The sequence below is a fragment of the Echiichthys vipera genome (assembly GCF_963691815.1).
Source record: "Echiichthys vipera genome assembly, chromosome: 7".
In the NCBI taxonomy this organism is placed as follows: domain Eukaryota; kingdom Metazoa; phylum Chordata; class Actinopteri; order Perciformes; family Trachinidae; genus Echiichthys; species Echiichthys vipera.
The window spans coordinates 15,240,705-15,259,315 of NC_139832.1; the positions used below are offsets into that span (position 1 = coordinate 15,240,705).

The following is an 18,611-nucleotide window of genomic DNA, read 5'->3' on the forward strand; positions in this document are numbered from 1 at the left end:
TAATGCAAATTATACCAGAATTTTATAAGCTGGTTTTACGTGTTGATAATAAACTGTTGCTGGGTAAAGAAAACAAAACAAATGTAATTCTACCTTTTAAATGATCCATTGTAAACCTTTAGAAATTACTGTTTACCACCATGCCATATGAAATAAACCAGGACTCAATATATTAAATGGAAAGTATGGGGAGAATGCATACACAGGGACACATGGGAGCTTTTTGCCTATAAACAACCCTAACCACACACACACACACACACATTTCCTGTGCCACACAATGCCCCTTTTCACCCTTTGCCCGATGTGTATGTGACGGAGAGAGAGCACTGGGGATGGGGAAGGTTAGGCAGGAAAATGTGGAATGCTAACCCAGGTATATTCATTTAAATTCACAGAGAAGATCTTTATGCAGCGCTGAGGCTGATCATGTGGTGACATGTTTAACTCCTTCCAAACAGAAAACACTAAACAAAAGGGTGTGATTACATAACATCTGTCTAGTTTCTTTGTTGAGACATGTTTACAAAGTTGTTGGTTCCGTTGTGTGGTTTGATGTGTTTTGCTGACTTAAACTGAACATTTTACTGAAGGCTCTTCTCTTTCAAGGTCACTTCTGGCAGTCGGAGGGTACCCTGTTTGAGGCTGTCGGCTACCAAATTAATGAGAGTCTATCTGTGCCTTAAAAGGAAAGTCTCACCCTTGCTGCTGGGCATGCAACATATTTAAAGCACACTCAGGTTCAACTCACAGAGAGAACATGAGTGGACTTACACTGGGTGTTTTGATTGAGTGGAAAGATTTCGTAGTCAAATATTTCTGGTATTTCAGTACGTTAGTAGTGGCTCCCTTTAAAATTAGAGGAATACATAATCATTCCAGTAGGCTATCAAGGTTTCTACATGTAGCTGCTCAATACTGTAAGTGGTACAAGTGACATCAGAAATCACCACATCCTTACATTGACATTACACTTTAGTCGACAGGAGATCATCCAGCAACTATTTTGCTAATGTATTAATGGAATTAGTCCATTAAAAAAAAAGGCAAAGATCCCTGGTTCCAGTGTAAAATGTGAGGGTTTGCTACTTGTCCAGATTGCACCACATTTGTTCATGCGCACTCATACACCATATGTACACATAAGCACCATATGTGGTTGCAATAGCTCAAAAGGTTCAGGAGATACAACAGTTTTTTGTCATAATAATAAGAACTGCCTACAGCATTTGAGCAAACTTTGAAGGCCAGCTATGGCAAAACTGTAGGGAACATCGAATATCAGAATTTTTTTCCGGCTTGGTCCAGAGATGTTCTGTACATTTGGTGATGATTGCTCAAAATTTGTAGGTGGAGTAGTGAAGAAACAGATTTGGACACAATTCAAAGTCAGCGATAATCTATCTAGACAGACTTTCAGTAAGTATGGTTCAATAGTTGCAGGCAAAAACGAAAGTATAGTTACTTGTTTTAGCGCCACCCTCTGGCCAAATTGCACCAACCTCAACACAGCAGACCACTGGGTCCCCAGCAACACACCTGTCAAGTGTGAAGTAGATTTGATAGACAGTTCTTGAGATACGCTAATTACAGAAGCACACGCAGACGGACACGCTGAGATTCCTTGCTTATAGGGCACATTTGTAAATCCAATTTGATGCTCTACATAAAATGAGAGTATTGTTGTTCGAGGAAACAGAGCGCTCTATTTCTATATGAATTAATAAACGGTTAAGTTAAAACATTCCCCCTGTGCTGCTCTGAGACAGTAGTGCTCAGAGTAACTGAATGGTATATTCCAACAGCGCTCTGAATTTATGAATCGGCCAGTATCTGCCAGAGAGTGCTCTGGCACTTGAAATTACTATTTACGAACGCACCCTACTGTAGTAGTAGATTTTACAATAAACTGAATATCTTCAAGTTTTAGACACCAATACAAACCAAGGAAATTAAAGATCTGATATACATAAACTCATACATAAACTGTCCAAATACGTTGGCTTATTCTACAAACTCAGACATATCCTTCCTCTGTCTGCCCTTCTCACGTTGTACAAAACTCTCTTTGAACCACACCTTAATTACTGTAATGTGATATGGTGCAACACCTTCCCCAGCCATCTTAAAAACTATTATACGGGCTCTGTCCTGGTCAGAGATAAATACCCCCACCCACCCTCTGTTCCACCGCTTTGAGTTACTAAGACTGGCTGAGCTAAACGAATATCATAATGCCTGCCTCATGTTTCAAGTTGTCAACAAGCTGAATTCTAGACTGTGTAGTCTTGTTCCCATCTCCAGCCCTCAGCACACATACCAAATGAGAATCAAACCACTTATATCGGGAAAATGTCGTCGACATGTACGCACCAGCATGAGTATTGTCTGTAGGGGGCCGCAGATTCGGAACAGGATTGATGATGGCCTTGAGGTGTTGCCCTTTATCTCAAACTTCAAAAGACAACTAAAAAATCCCTACCTATCAAGCTATATCTAATATAGATCTGTTTCCTCATGGACAACTGGGATGTATGCGTATGATTGTATGTGCATGTCATGTATTTATTACGTATGTTTTGGTGCGCTTTTGCGTGCATTTACTCATTATTTTTGCTTACAGGTGGTAACTGTGTATATTATTGACTGTACCACTACCTTTTCATGAACCATGGGGTCCCCGCCTATAGCTTTTCTAGCTTCCTTTGGGAAACCCATTCACTCTACCCAATTAACTTTGTAATACCAACTGTATTATATTATATTATGTTTGAAGTGGTATTTGTGAATAAATGCAAATCAATCAATCAATCAAAAAGGTATCACAGGGAATTGTGGTTGTGATTTTTTCATGTATTTTATAGAGCAAACGATTAATTTATTAATCAATAATAAAAATAACAGAATTATATAGGGCTGTGACAAGCTATCAGAAAGGACAAGGAACACAAATGATTACATCACTTTTGAAGTCTTCAAAATAAACAGTAGTGTCCTTTATTTCAAACTAAATAGTGGGAATCCATAACAACTCATTTTTGAGGTACAATATAGCACATATATACATAAAAACACAATGCTACAATTTGAAACACTTTGACCTGGTATACTATTCACAAAAGTAGGCCTACCATGTATGTTGGATCTACAACAGAGGGAATGAATAGCTCATCTTGCTCTAAAATGTCAAGGACACAACTTGTAATATTTGGACTTATTTACGTCAGAGAACCAGGAGGATGAAAGAGCCATTTCTTTGGCCCGTCCCCCCAAAACGGCCAATCTCTCCTAAAATATCCTGCTTCACAGACCTTTGAACATTTCACAGGGCTGATGATTTGAGGCCTGTAGTATCGACGGAAATGGAATCACATTTTTTTTTGAGCTCCATAATTACCATGCTAGTCAGGACAGAGCAGTAGGTTTGGGGCACACAATGTCACTCGGGAGAGCTGCATCTAATTAAACACTGGAAGAGGGATAATTACAACTTTTCAGGAGTACGGGAGACCTCACCCATGTTTCATGTTTTTCCCTATCTGAACTGAGAGCTCACCCAAGTAACAAGCACATCTGCCTTCAACGCTGGACTTGCAACTGCAAACCCACAATCACTCTGACCTCAGGACCACTCCCTTCTAGGGCAGGACTGAATGTGGTCATTTGCAACAATATGGACCACCTTTGGAGGAGGCCTACAGTATTTTTCTTGTTTGACTCAAAATAAATTCATAAAATGAGTCAACTCTTTTCAGAGTGTTTTAAACTGGCCTTTTTGAGTTGCAGAGATCAGAGTTGATAACTTATCATTGCTGGCATGTTGTTTAACCACGGAGCTGGTACATGAGGGCCTGCCAAGTATTAGGAGGTAGAGAATGTATAAAACATATTGGATGGGTGAAAACTGTCAAGTGTTGGGTTATGTCTGATTTAAATCACAAATAGTTTAACTGCCTTATTTTGCCATATTTAGCCAATGCATCTATTCACCGCCATTAACATCTTTATGTATCAGCTTTGAGTAGTAGTTGGTGGCAGCTTGCTACACAGTTTGAGCTATTTCTTTTGGTGGATTATATTGCATGCATGACATCCAAAGGTACAAAATAAGACACGCCAAGAGAAAGATCAATCTCTGAAAGTCATTTAACTAATACTGAACACGTTTCCTGTTCGGTTCACAAGAACACCACATAATAGTAAATACTTTTATTTACATATATACAAGAAGTAGGATGCAGTCTTGATGACGGTTCTTTTAAGTAGTTTTAAGGCTAAGGATAAGGTGTATGTAAAAAAACTGTGCTACATCACTAAAGAGGAACTAGCTCAGGTTTGTTTGCTCTGCACACTGACATGCTCGGCTTGTGGCACTATATTTACAGTACAGGTCAGAATGTTAAAATACTTTCTGTAAGATAACGCAGGCTTAAGTCCTGCCTACCAGTGCACAAGCAACACGGAGAGATCTACACCGATTCTCTTCTGTGAGTCTGTTCACAACGTACATTTCTCAACATCACATGTATTAATCTCAGTAGTGTAAATATTCTGTACAAAAGAATTCCTATTCACTTTGGTAGAACTTAAGGAATAAAAAAGTTACTTTGTCCCTGAAAAATGTTTAGATTCAGCATTTCTTTTTGGGCAGTCTAAATCTGAATATGGTTGACGCGCATGGCTGAGAGTAAAAACTGACCTTTTAGAGTTTCCTCAGTTTGCTGACCGAGTAAGCTGTCAAAGTGAGAAAAAGGGGTTACTATCACTCATCCAGCATTTAGCTAATCTGACAGCACCTGGACCTTACACTAACCACAGTTGATGCTTTTCCCTTTCAGTGTTCAATAAAGAGCTGTCAGAGGAGCATGCAAGGGCACAGACATTCAGGCTTCACTTTAGCATACACACAGTATGAGTTAACATCAACAGCATCAAACAGGAAACAAATTAAAACGGAAATTCTTGGTCCTTTAGTGTGATTAAGAAGCAGGTGTCATGATGCAACTTTAGAGAACACTAAATACTGAATCTGGAAATCACGTGGCTGTACATGAGCAACATCAATCAGATGTACTGTACAAATGAAATCATATAACTAGGTGACACAAAAACGCAATGCACTACAAACTGCTTGCCCCTTTGTAATAACAGCACTCAAGAACTGCACAAAGGAGGAATGTGTGTCAAGACGGGCTTGACCTCACAGAGCAGTGAAAGAGTAATTTACTTTCACAATGAGGTTTTCTCGTTCTTATTGAAGAGTCTGGAATGTAAGACTGTCATCTGTTGAATACTGGGGGTTACAATAGTCCCATGGAGGGAGGCAAGGGGCATCCACAGGCAAACTAATGCTCCAAGCCCCAATTAAATAATATTCCAAACCTTGTGACCCCTTGTTTGTGATCTGTGCTCAGCTGTCCCCTCCCTGGAAGTAGCAACCAGTCGACTTAGATCTTCTTTGCCCTACGGCCCAGGTGGTAGTAGTAAGCCATGGTGACCACCAAGAAGAGCACCCGACTGAGGAGCAGGAGCATGGCAGCAATGGGCAGGATGCCGATCTCCATTAAGGTAATGGATGTTACTGGAACCACAGAGCAACATTTAGTACTTGGGAAAGGCTTTTTATTATCAGCAAAAATGGCACATTGCACATGCTGTTTCTAACATTTTTAAACTCTAAAAAGTGGATTTTAAAAGAAGATAAATTCATATTTTGTCAAGTCTTTAAAACTATACTCATATAAAATCAAATATGTTTATTCTTGGGAAATTTTGCTTGTGATGGATTCCCATGTGTACATTGAAAAAGGTAAATGTTGCTACAAGTCTGTGTTAGACAAATCAAGTTTGTATCCGTCAAAGTGAGTGGGCTGGGGTTGAGGGACTGTGACACAAAGAGGGAATTTTGTGTTGTAAGACTTTTAATTTGGTAGAAACCATTTTCCCCTATCACTAGCATTATAATTGCTTTATGAAAGAATCTCTTTGGATCCAGTATGGACAGGAGGAATGGCTTTGGAGACCAGCATGTGTGAACATATCCTATAATAGTGGAAGGCTGTAACTCCACACATTGAACTCAGGAGGGCAGTATAAGCAAATACATTTAAATAGTCTTTGGTAAAATGAATTCTCACTAATGGTTTGTCTCAACTCTGTCACCAAGGGTGATTAGCTACATCAGGTGTCAAAATGATATAAACAGAATTGCAAATTTATGTATTGGAGGCATTAAGTCACCTAGAAACTGGACAGCAAAGTAGCAGGCTTCACTGAGCAGAGTCCACTGGATGACGATCTTCTCTGCTGTGTACAGACCATTCCACATGATGAGGGCCAGGCCTGGAAAAGGATGTGATAAAAAGGGAATATAAAGGTTCAGGGGAATGGAAACAAAAAAAGAAGAAAGAGGAGCTCAGAGAGAAAGAGCTCAGGAAAGAAGACTCCTACATGTCCAAGAGTGATTCCGCTAACAAAACTACTACAGTTTTCTTGCAGCTATTACTCCAACTGTAATCTGTGTTGCAATAAGCACACTGTGATGACTGGTCTGTTGATTCCTTTGAATGCTTTTGCTCACTGATTGTGTTAAAAGCCTTTGCTCATTTCATTCCCTGCCATTCTTCCAATTCCTTTTCCTGTATTTCAGTCCCACCCACCCACACATAGGCACACACCAGTGAAGCAATGGAAACGAGCAGGGGTGGGCAGAAAGGTGGGAGGGCTGACGGACTGTTTCCTCTCCCTGCCAGGTTCCATCTGTGTGGCAGATGAGACCCCATCCTTCGCCCTGCTCTTTGTCTTGCAAGACATCACCCTTTTTCTTTGCTAATCCCCACAGTCCTGCTGACATTTAAGATAAAGAAGCCCCTCTTTTGTTGGCCTCATAGATTTAGAGATGGTTCATTCACATGCTCCTTCACAGTGTGTTTAAGGTTTTAGCTCTCCTCAGGCAATGTAGTAATCATCCAGAGGATTATTTCTGATATTTCCAGGTTCTATGTTGATTTATCAAGATATGCGCACGTGTTAAGAGCGCAGTATTAGGTTTCTCCTGTGTGAGGAGAGAGGAGGGAACATATTAGATAGATTAAATATTTTGTCTATATAAGGTCTACATGCAGGTGCTGATGTTCTGACATATGTTAAGGACTGATTTAGCTCAAAGTGACAACCTGAATAAACTTAATATGTGCTGAGGCTTTGCGCTCACCTTTATCACCCTGTGTGTTACCTGTCTCTTTGTCACAGTTAGTGACTGACTCACCGACCTGCCTGAATCCGTGTTTCAGACAGAGGCCATTAATATAACTGCAAATGCCCTAATAGCCTGGCATATTTATGAGCATCCATTGTCCGCTGTGGCGAGGCACAGAAGAGAATTAACTGAATTCAACGTGTGATTGATTGAGCAAGCTGTGAAATGTGAATGTAGAGTAATGCACTGCTTCCGGGCCAACCCACACACAATATTCATACAGTACAGTACATACACTGTCCTGCCATCCTTCAGTGTGTCCCCACCGTATTTAGAGCTGAAATATGATGCCACAGCGGTGAATGGGGCCTTTGCTGTGAGCTTTCTGGAGAATTGGTCTCTGTACTTGTATTAACTCCTCATAGTGAACTGTTCATACACATAACCGAATCATGTTACACAGCCTCAAGGGATGGTTTTGCAGCAAGAAGCTTTTTGTATGATAACTGAATGTGCGTGTGTGTGAGCTGTAATGAATGCGTTACCACAAAACACCACACGCACTTTTTTTGAGAGTGTATATAAATAAATGCTGTGCGTCTGCATCCTTGCAGCACAGTGAGTGTTTTCCCCACATATATGGCTGCAGGATATTCACTGTACTGCAGCTATGCATGAGAAAACATGAATTGGAGTGTAGACTTACTAAGCAGTGCTCCTCCATAAAGACGAACGGAGATGCTAGTCGTGGAGAGCTCCTCCTCAAAAACAACCTCATATAGCTGGTTGGGAAACACTAGGGCCTGTGTAGGAAAACAAAAGCACAACACAACTCTGTCATATCATCACAACAGCATTCTGTCCTCCCCAAATGCCCCCAAAATGCAGCAGCATTGACAGTGTCTTTCTGTCTGTGAGTTAGAATATGAACTGAACACTGAGGACATTGAGCATTTAGGCGTTATGGCTGACAAGGGTGGAGCTGTTTCTGTAGATGTCCCTCACTGATAAGTTGGAAATAATCTAGTAACTCACTGTTGGGTCTACACAACATGATGGTTCCCATTTTAAGAATGAATGCTTTTTCTCCTTCAATAACTATAAAAGTTTACTCTATATTGACAGAGACTAATCGATAGAGTGAAGACTGTGATGATGATGAAACAACGGTGATGATGATTAAAGCAACACTTACCATCACAGCCATAACTGTGAAACCCACAGCTGAGAGGAGTATCCACACCCTAAGAAGAGACACATTACATGATGTATTGTATCCTTCCTGTAAGCAGTACTAATTGTGTATTTGTTTATAAGATGTTGAACTTTACTGGAAGTGACACACAGATGACCTCACACAGTCTGCTTTGTTAACTGTTGGTCTAAACAGTTGAAATCTCACCTCAACCCGATAGGCTCTCGCACTGCAAACTTCATCTCATTTCCGAGCATCTGACTGATCTGTGAACGAACAAGGCAAGAAAAAAGAAAGAGAAAAATAATTATGAGAAGGGAAATGTAAAAGCAATCATGGCATCCTAACACACATACAAACATACATCTTTTAATTATGACAGCCTTCAACAAAGCACCACATATCCAACAAAGCGGTGGAAAGAATCGAAGAGAGGCTGAGTGTCAGGAAGGGCCTTTGAAAACATAATTAGAAACTGTAAATGTCTTCATCTCCTTTATCACCTTGATAATTAAGAAGGTATGTCAGAAGAAATGTTTGCAGTGAATTCTAGATGAATAGCCAACTCTCAAGTCTATTCCAGAAGAAAAACCTTATTTGCTATTTGCACTTTGAGTCTGCCTTGTGTATGAAAAGTGCTATACAAATAAAGCTGCCTTGCCTTGCCTTGCCTTGCTATATAATTACCTAATCCTAGCAACCGGGTACTACGCACAATTACCATGCAGTACTCCCATTTATAATCCTGAGAGCCTGAAGCATTTAGTGGAAGAATATTTTGATATATTTAAAGTAACTATCTATTCCTGGTAAATAGAATAAACTGTCAATATTTCATGAAATGCCAAAAAGAAGGAATCTGCCCATGCAGCAATATTGGGGAGACACACCCAGGTGTTTCCCTGGTAATATCTGTTAGGATATTACCATATCTGGTATAGGATATCGTAATGATATTATATCTTATATCTGTTAGGATATTACCAGGTGCTAGAAGATGGTGGAATGCTATTAACTAGCACAAATATATGTGATCCTCTCTGAAAAACACAAATATAAAGCATGCAAGAATACTCTGTGGCTTAATTTCAGTTTAGTCTTATATTAACAGCATCTTAGTATTCATTTATAACTGTCTGAGGGCTGGTATGATGTCGTGAAACAATTAGAGTATTAGTCGATAAACAGAAAATGTATAAAGAACGCACAATCAATTAATAATGCAAGTCATTGATCAAACATTTGATGGTTCCAGCTTTCTAAAATGGGAGATTTTCTGCTTGAGTGTGTTTTGTTAGGTTGAATATCTTTGCATGCCTGTGCATGACAATACAAGCAAATTTAAAACCATCATTTTGGGCTCTTGATAATTACATTTTATGTAGACTAGAATATTTTGATTAATAGAAAATCAGTGGGGTAAAGCACCATACAGTATGCAATGTGAACACTTTAATTCTTGCAAATGATCTGAAATGGAAAGAGAAAATATGTATATTTACGCCCATAAATACATATGGAAAAAAGAAACAAGGCGGTTTAGACAGCAAAAGCTCTGGTTCTTTGTTGCTGACGAATTCAGATTCTTTTTTTTTCTTTTTAATCCTGGAATACACAAGGGCATGGAGGTAAACAGACTGTCCCATAAAAACTACACAGAGGGCAATAGAAAAAAAAATAAACTCTGTTTTCTGCCTGGACAGACAGTAACTCAGAGAGATTACAATTATTGGTCGGCTGTGAAGCTGTATTCCTTCATCTTATCACTCCCATAACATCAATGAGTTCCCTTCATCATTAAACATCTCTTCCCTCAAAAGCTGTTGCTGTGAGACATGGCGTCAATGAAAATAAAAATACACTGAACCATGTAAACCACTAAAGCAGAGAAGATGCATTTCTGGCATCAGTGTTTAGAGGGAACTCTATCAATTGGGAAGTCGTTTTTTAGCTTGATGTGACTGTGAAATGTCAGTGTGATGAAACAAAATGTTTCATGTTATATATACTACAAAGACCTTTTCCCATCATACACTGTGGGTCAAGGCATCAGGAACATTTTCAAAAGCAACTAAAAAGCAAATATCCTTATGGATTAAAGAGAGCTTAACCCTTCTGTTTTTTTCAAAGGGGGGGGGGCTTTGTTTTTTTTTCACAATCGGGATATGTCAATGATTAGAAGCAAGACTGCTTTTGCATTGAATTGCATTGTATAAAACACTGCAGTGTGCCATTATACAGCAGCAATTACTCTAGTGGAAACCAGGAAGATAACACGTATTTGCTCTAGGGGGTAAACATGAAAAAAATGGCTCAATCTGGTGGAAAATGGTAAAAGCTACAATTCTAGATTGAAAGCCTGATACAATAGAATGCATCATTTCATGCTGTTATGGCCATGGGATCGAAAATTGCAGTTCTAATGGGTTTCAAGGCGCACATTTTGTCCTAAGGGGAGCTATGCAAGTGATGTCTTCATGTGACCTGTCATGTTGTTTTGTGCATTTCTGTCATTCGCATTCCTTATTCCAAGCACAAATTGAGTGATACCGATGGCCTCTTAAGTAGCTTCATATAAATAGCATTTTATATATTTATTTTTTGCAAGTATCGTTCCCTCTCGCTCCTTGCTGCTGCTGGCTTTGAAATCAGAGCAGGGCCCTTACAAAAATACACTCTTGAAGTTAAACTCCTAAAAATATCAACATAAAGAGTTACAGACTAGACCCATTACACCACTCCTCGCACTGCAGCTGTATTGCCTGTATATGAATCTGTCTGTGCCAGCTGTGATCATGTGACCAGGTTAATTAGCCTTCCTGTGCCATGGTTTCAGGGGCTGTTTTTGACAGCAACTTATAAATATTCATGGCTTGCATGAGAAATAGTCAAAGGGAAATGATGGCACCGTGTTTGCTTGGGGTAAAATAGAGCGGAAGAGAGTTGGTGAGAGAGGGAGAAACAGGAAAAGGAAGAAATACACAATGCTGTTTGTGGAGCAAGGTGCTTAATCACAGCTGCTATGGTCTGGCCTTGTCATCAGTCACTCAGTCAGCTACACTAAGTAAACAAAGGGCAATTTGTCAGCCAGAGAGAATGAAAAATAATCAGGAGTTGTAGAAGTAGAATATCTTATTCACCAAACTAACATTGTGCTTTTCATTTGATGGATGACGACTGTTAGTCTGTGCAGTCACATTAAGTAGATAGTGATCATAATTCCACAAGTCTCAGTGGGAATCCCCTGGGATACAAAAAATAAACAAAACACTGTGGTATGTTTTATCTATGAAGGCCTGGGCAGAGGCTTGGTTGCACCTTAGCACTACAGTAATGTACCAGAGGGTTAAAGAAGTAATGACAGTAACGCAAAGGGCAAGAAGGGCAATATTTTTTGGCACGGTTTCACTCACATATGGTACAAAGACAAAGGCCTCTTTCTCACTGAAGTATAAGTAATATGAAGAGTATTCTTATCTCAGAGCGGTAAAATAGGCAGGAAGAGACAGTCAGTGGAATACAGGAGCACTTCCCTCCTTTGTTTACAGGGACCACAGGGATAAAGTCAACTGTTTCCCCTCCAAACCAACGCTTGCTGTGCAACTAACTGTCCCATGGGTCTTTTCGCCACAACACTTGTGGTGAGGATAAATAGAACTCAACTCAAGAGTAACAGCACAATACAGCATATTGTAAGAGCAACAATCTGATTTCTAAATTAGGTACAATGCCATAGTAGGCTAAATAAGGAAACCTACTAATCAAAAAAGCACATACAATAGACCACATCGGCATATACCGTTGCTAGATTAGCATTTGATCATTCCAACTAATCTGAAATCAAATAAGCTTCATTGGCATGGATGTTGATGCATTAGTGTTTCTTTTTCCTCTATCAGGACTTTGAGAAAGGGATCTGAGTGGCAGATGTCTTGGTTAAGCGCCTTGCTAAAACATTGAGAGAGAAAACAAACACTTAGGGGGAGGGGGATCTCATCAAAAGCTATCAGCCACCACCGTATGCCTGCTCCCTTCTGTCCTGTTCCCTCCTCCCACATCCATGATTAATATTTCAGTGAGGAACCGTCAGCTCTGCGTATGCTCATTCTAACCCAATCTGATTTAAAAAAAAAACAAATTAAGATCTTAATATTTGAGTCCTCTGAAACGGAACAAGACATTGTCAGCCTGCAACTGTGCTGCTCAATGTGCATGAATATATAGAAGTGTTTTTGTATCTCCTGTCATGAACCAGCATGTGTGCTGTTGTGTTTTGGTATACACATCAATCTGCACTGTCTATATGAGTGCGCAAATACATGAGGCAGGGATACTATGAGATACAAGGAGGCAAATAGTCTCTCAGGGGAGCCAGTCATATCTCAATGGAACTGTGGGAGCTCATGGGATTACGTGATCTAGATTCACTGAAGCGTAGGGAGCAAATGCACACGATGGGACACTATGAGAGTGATGAGCCAATTAGCAGCCCATTGTGGCTTTTAAAAAAGAATCCATAGCTCTTTTCAGGGGTTAATGAATGCATCTGTAGTTGAGTACCATTTTTGATTGTGCATTGCTCCATTTGACTGATGGTGGTTTAACACACGCTTATATTTATAACCACGTTGTTTGCTGTGCTAATGCACTGCCTATCTGCTTTTGATGTCTGCATTACAGCCCGTATTAAATAAAAATGACATCAATAGAAAATCATGTGAGTCAATCCAACCTTGGAGCGGTGCACTTCGCCATCATCATCCTCGCCGCCGACTCCAAGGATCTTCCGGCTCTTCAGGCGGCTTATCAGGTCTGTCTGACTGTGCTTCTTCATCAAAGGAGGGTGAGGCTTAGACGACATGGTGCACTCACCTGAAAGTGGAAAGAAAGGTACACGGTTGGAGAACTTCAGAAGTTAAGTAGTGTGTGTGCAAGTATTGTTGGAGGAAATAACTTGATAAGACGAGGAGACAAGATGGAAAAAAAAGGGAGGAATATGAAAATATTAATGTTATATAATAAATATCAGCAGAGCTTTTCCTCTTTTATTATCCCTCATTCTGAAGAAGACGCCTCTCTACAGCACAGGCAGGAAGAGGTATACCAATCTTCAAATAATCCCCTTGAGGGCTTGACTTATGCCTTACAGTATACAGTATACTTACACAATTACATAACATGGGTCTAGCAAATACAGGCAGTCCATAAAACCCTTCTCTTAAGTCAGACTGGAGGCAGGAGCCCTCTAGGTTTGTCTGGATCCCAGCAGACAGAGATGAATAGGGCCTCCTTAAAGAGGCCAGCGCACGCACGCACGCACGCACGCACGCACGCACGCACGCACGCACGCACGCACGCACGCACGCACGCACGCGCGCGCGCGCGCGCGCGCGCGCACGCACACACACACACACACACACACACACACACACACACACACACACACACACACACACACACACACACACACACACACACACACACACACACACACACACACACACACACACACACACACACACACACACACACACACACACACACACACACACACACACACACACACACACACACACACACACACACAAAATTAAATTAAATAACTTACAGTAGATGTTTGAGTTTTGATATTTGTTTAATGAATAGACAGGCTGCTAACTGTGATAGCATAATACACTACTGTGGTCCTATTGATCAGTGTAAATGAACAGAGGCTGTGGATTCAATGGGGACAAGCAAAAGTCTAATCAAGAGAGATCATCATCAACTCAATGGTGTAACCTCCACCATGGTTCCACTGGAAGCAAATGACACGCAATAGGACAGCTCGTCTAAAAATTGATAGCTATGCCACAGGGCAATTCTCTAGGAGTAAAAACAAGAGGAATTATTGAACTACTCTCTCAAGGATGAGGATACCACCACGGACAGAGCTTTGTCCACAGGAAAAAACATAACAAAACAATCAGTGCTACCAGGAAACAACAGTGCTCAGTTTTCCACAAATTAGGAAGTGTGTCATCACAGTTAGAGGCACAAGTGTTAGGCATCAAGTAAATATAAACGTACTGTTGGTTTTCTTAAAGAGGCCGAACTGCACAGTTAGGCTGTATAAAAGAACAGATTAAAACATGTAACATGCTAAAATGATCCAATACAATAACAAGGCGGCAAATTTTATTTATTGCATTTTAGCGATAGCTCAAGTCAGAGAGGTGTTCAAAATATATTTTAATTTCTGAGATAGCAAAGATTTATCGTACCGTCTACTGAAATTTCAGGTGAAACAGTAGGTTGATTAGTTTACTGTAATTATTTAATTAATTATAATTTTTCCAAATGATTAATCAGTGAAGTCAATTATCTAGTATAAAAACACCTGATTGTTCAAGTGTCTCAGATGTGATGATTTGTTGCTTCTCTCTGTGCAGCTGGAAAACATCACTTTGGATAAATGATTATGTTAAATATAAAGAAGCGTTATTGATCATGCAAATAAATACACGCAGCAATACTTGGACCCCGACACATTGTAAGGTCTTCCTAAAACTTTGTTGTCCTCGGCCTCACTTCCTTATTTATTATGTGTTTGGCTGGAACAGACAGGTGATAACTAGAAAGTCTGCTTATCTGAGTACATGTCTGCATATGGCAAGGCTTCACAACATTATCTTGTATTGGCATGCATACATAAGCTTGGAGCGGTCAGTGAAGGTTACACGGCATGTGTTCATGCTTCTGTTGTCAAACATTCCACTCCCACACAGCACATGAGGCACTAGACTTTCTATAACTATCAACAAGAAGAGGCATCACAGCAGAAAAAAAAAGGGAAACTTTGGTTCTCATGCAGGCAAAACCATCTCTCACAAATGGGGGAAAGGAATCTGATGATAGATATATGTGCAAGAGTAAGACCTTAGAGGAACAAAAATTAGATTGCATTTCTGCATTTTCTTTCGCAATTTCTAGTTTTAAAATTTGGTCGCTCAATATTGCAAAAAAACTATCCTCTTATTCGCTCAATGTAAAGTTTGATGCAAAAATACTCAATGAATCAGTGCACTCGAATGATTGGGACGAGACTCTTGCTTCAGGCTAAATTATGTTAACTATCCAATTAAAACGCTGTCGATTAGAGGAGTCACTAAAAAAGCTAACTTTACCCTCTTTAGTTTATGTATCCTTTTTAATGTGATTATTCTGTAATTGTATGCATCCATTGCAATATATTCTTCAGCCATACCATCTTCCTTCAAATCCTTCCTCATTTCATGCATATAAAAGCAAAAATTTGTATTCTAAAACCTCCCCAGAGGAGTAAACAGACAAATCCTCCATACTTTTATTGCCACACAAGAGGTACTTGCCTGAGATGCAGAGATAAAGCATGCACTGCATTAAATTGCTGTAAATGATGCAAAAAATAAATGATACAGCAATGAGATTGTGGCCACTTGAATGTTGCTCTGCTCCACGACCATCACAACGTGATAAAGCAGTACACAAGACACACCTCACTGAATGCACTGGTAAAATCACATTTCTCCACACTAATGCATGTCTCTTCATTCCAATCTTCTAAGCAGCGCTCCTTGACTTAACGCTGTTGCCTAGCAACTGCCAGCGGACCAGTCGCTTCTTAATAATTGAAAGCACCTTTGATGAGCCATCAGTGCTGTTGTAGGTGACATTTTCAGATAAATGAGACTTTGATCTGTGTTCAGTCAACTGGAGAGAAGACATGCTTTCTCAATAAGTGGCTTCTTGACAGCATGGAAACGCACATGTATGTTATATATATATAATGTTATAATAGGAATACTTTTCTAGAAGACAGCTATTTCTGGAGTAATTGTTTAACGCAATTTCTATTCAGGAAATCCTGTTTCTCATTTGAAGTGTAGATTAGTTAGTAGGTGAATTCAACACACCGAAGCAACAATAAAAAACTACAAGGGTGGTCAAGAAGACATCGAAAATGTAAAAAGGTATATTTGCAAATTCCTAAAAAGCATTGCATTTGTGACGATAAGATGTATAAAATACTCTCAAGGAAGCCTCAAGAGGAAGCCTGCCATTGATGCAATGTAAAAAGACTGGGTTTCTTTCACGGTCTGTGATCAAGCACGTCTTTTCAGAATATAAATGCATTCACCTCCCAGTGTGATAAGCAAATAGAGGGAACAGAGACTGATCACAGAACATATTCAATAAATATCAATTAATCAATGTGTTTTGGGAAGAAGTCAGATCAGTCCATTTGGAGTGAAGAATCAACCCAAAAGCTGAGAATATCAGTATATTGTATTGTATGAACAAAGCAAGGTGTGGGTGTTGAGGAGCAACTGTGAACAAATGTGTTACTCAAAATAAGAAAGCAGACTCTACAGCTTGCTCATCCCCTCCTCTTTTCCATAAATAACATGTGATACAGTTGACCAGAAGCCTCTAAATGTTTCGGATATCTAGCTCGTGATATAGTGCCAGGAGTAGATAACGTACAGAACAACAACAACTTCAACTCAACGGACTCCAGAAACAAGTGCAAGCAGTGCATCCTCAATGAAATGTCTGAGTTTGGAAACAATTTAGAATAATTTAGATCCAGCTGCCATGAAATGTATACATTTAGAAAGGTATGTATATAAATGTAATACTTCTGACATTTCTATACCATCAAGTCAAACTTGTCACTTGTCCAGTAAAATGTCTCTACATCTACAAGAGGGACATTTATAATTCCCAGACGTTGTATCATACTGGCTTTGGTGATTCTCTCACTTGAAAAACAAACCCATGTCTTCCATTGAGTAAAGCCTTCAGTGGAATTCTCTGCTCTTTTATCAATAAAGAAATACTCTCCAGTTGAAAGATAACCAATACGAGCAATAGTAACATCTTGAGGATAACAATGGTGGCTGTTGTTGTTTTGAACGGACGGTTGCAGTCATCACAAACACCTAAACCACACCAGTGGCTGTCAATAGCTCCTCAAAAGGTGCTAATTGGTCAGGCCATGGTGGCTTGGATACAAGCACATTACTTGAAGCCTGAAAGGATGAGAATCCAGCTGCCATGATAGGTAATGCTTTACTGCCTGTCTAGCGAAAATAATCACTACACAAAATTCACATCAAATCACCCAATAAGGTAGCTTTTGTTTCTTTACCTTGGTAATAAATAAAATATTTTAAAATCTGAACAACAAAAGGTGGTAAGAGGCAGTGAAGGAAGGTATTATTGAGTGCTAGTGTACAGTCAATTAAGACTGAAAGGGAGGTATGGACCTCATTATAGCTTCAACAAAGTCATTACAGCTCCAACCAAACACTATTAAGAGGAGTAGATTAAAACACTGTTAGGCTCATAGAAGGTGTTGACACCTGGCTGTAATATCCTGACACAGCTCGTGTTAGTGGATCATTTCTTGTACTGTACAGTATATTGTATGCGTGAATGTTTGGCTGAAAAATGTTCTTGTTAATTCGTCTACCCTCAAGTGTGAATGTAGAAAATGGAGCCCCTAATGTCACAAACAATCAACACCTCTCTGGCACAATCAGAGCAAAAAATTAACACTGAAGGTATTTGTTGCAATTATACTGTAATGAACATTAGATTGAGCATGTGTGCAAAATACTGTGGCAACCTCCTGTGTCTGCTAGATGAACTGTAGACACAAAAACACAGGAGACAAAACCCCTCGCACTTCATGTTATGAAGGGGCAACAGAACTACTGACACATGATAAGTGTAAATTGTGCCTTTTCTCATCATGTGGTCTGTGATAACACATTTGCACATTCAGTTGTCTCTGAGGTCAGTACAGCTCAGTTGAGGGTAGGCACTGGTAACAGCAATCTGCCCATTATATTGTGTAAGCGAAATGACTGATCCTGTAGGTGTTTGAGCCATACAGAGGTGCGAAAGACCAGACTATTAACTTCTAATCAACTAAAGTAATGGTTTTCCTAGATAGCAGATGGTGGCTCTGATGCTGTGGATATTACAAATGGAGGTTCAGTTGTGGCAAAAGGGAAGAGAAAACAGATGAACACAAAAAGCAGCCCTTATGAAAGCTGGTGATAAACAAATGACAATGAAGAAGGCAGTAAATTCCTATCTTGAGTCAGAACAGGCCACCAATGCATACCCTGGAAACTACTGTAGTGTATACAACAAAGAGAAGATCTGTACACACAGTCAGAATGAGGA

General features: G+C 39.8%; 1 protein-coding gene across 2 annotated transcripts in view; it reads right to left on the bottom strand.

Annotated features, from left to right (window-relative positions):
* Positions 1–2,832: 2,832 nt before the first annotated feature.
* Positions 2,833–18,611, bottom strand: part of LOC310948801 (tumor protein p53-inducible protein 11-like) — a 29,252-nt gene continuing 13,473 nt past the window's right edge. For both annotated transcript variants that reach the window (XM_083916047.1, XM_083916046.1), the window contains exons 3-8: positions 13,126–13,265; positions 8,601–8,659; positions 8,394–8,442; positions 7,905–8,001; positions 6,241–6,342; positions 2,833–5,581 (exon numbers count right to left, since the gene is read on the bottom strand). In XM_083916047.1, the coding sequence (XP_083772173.1) occupies positions 5,448–5,581; positions 6,241–6,342; positions 7,905–8,001; positions 8,394–8,442; positions 8,601–8,659; positions 13,126–13,254 (570 nt within the window). In that variant the 5' untranslated portion in view covers positions 13,255–13,265 and the 3' untranslated portion in view covers positions 2,833–5,447. The remainder of the gene's footprint in view (positions 5,582–6,240; positions 6,343–7,904; positions 8,002–8,393; positions 8,443–8,600; positions 8,660–13,125; positions 13,266–18,611) is intronic.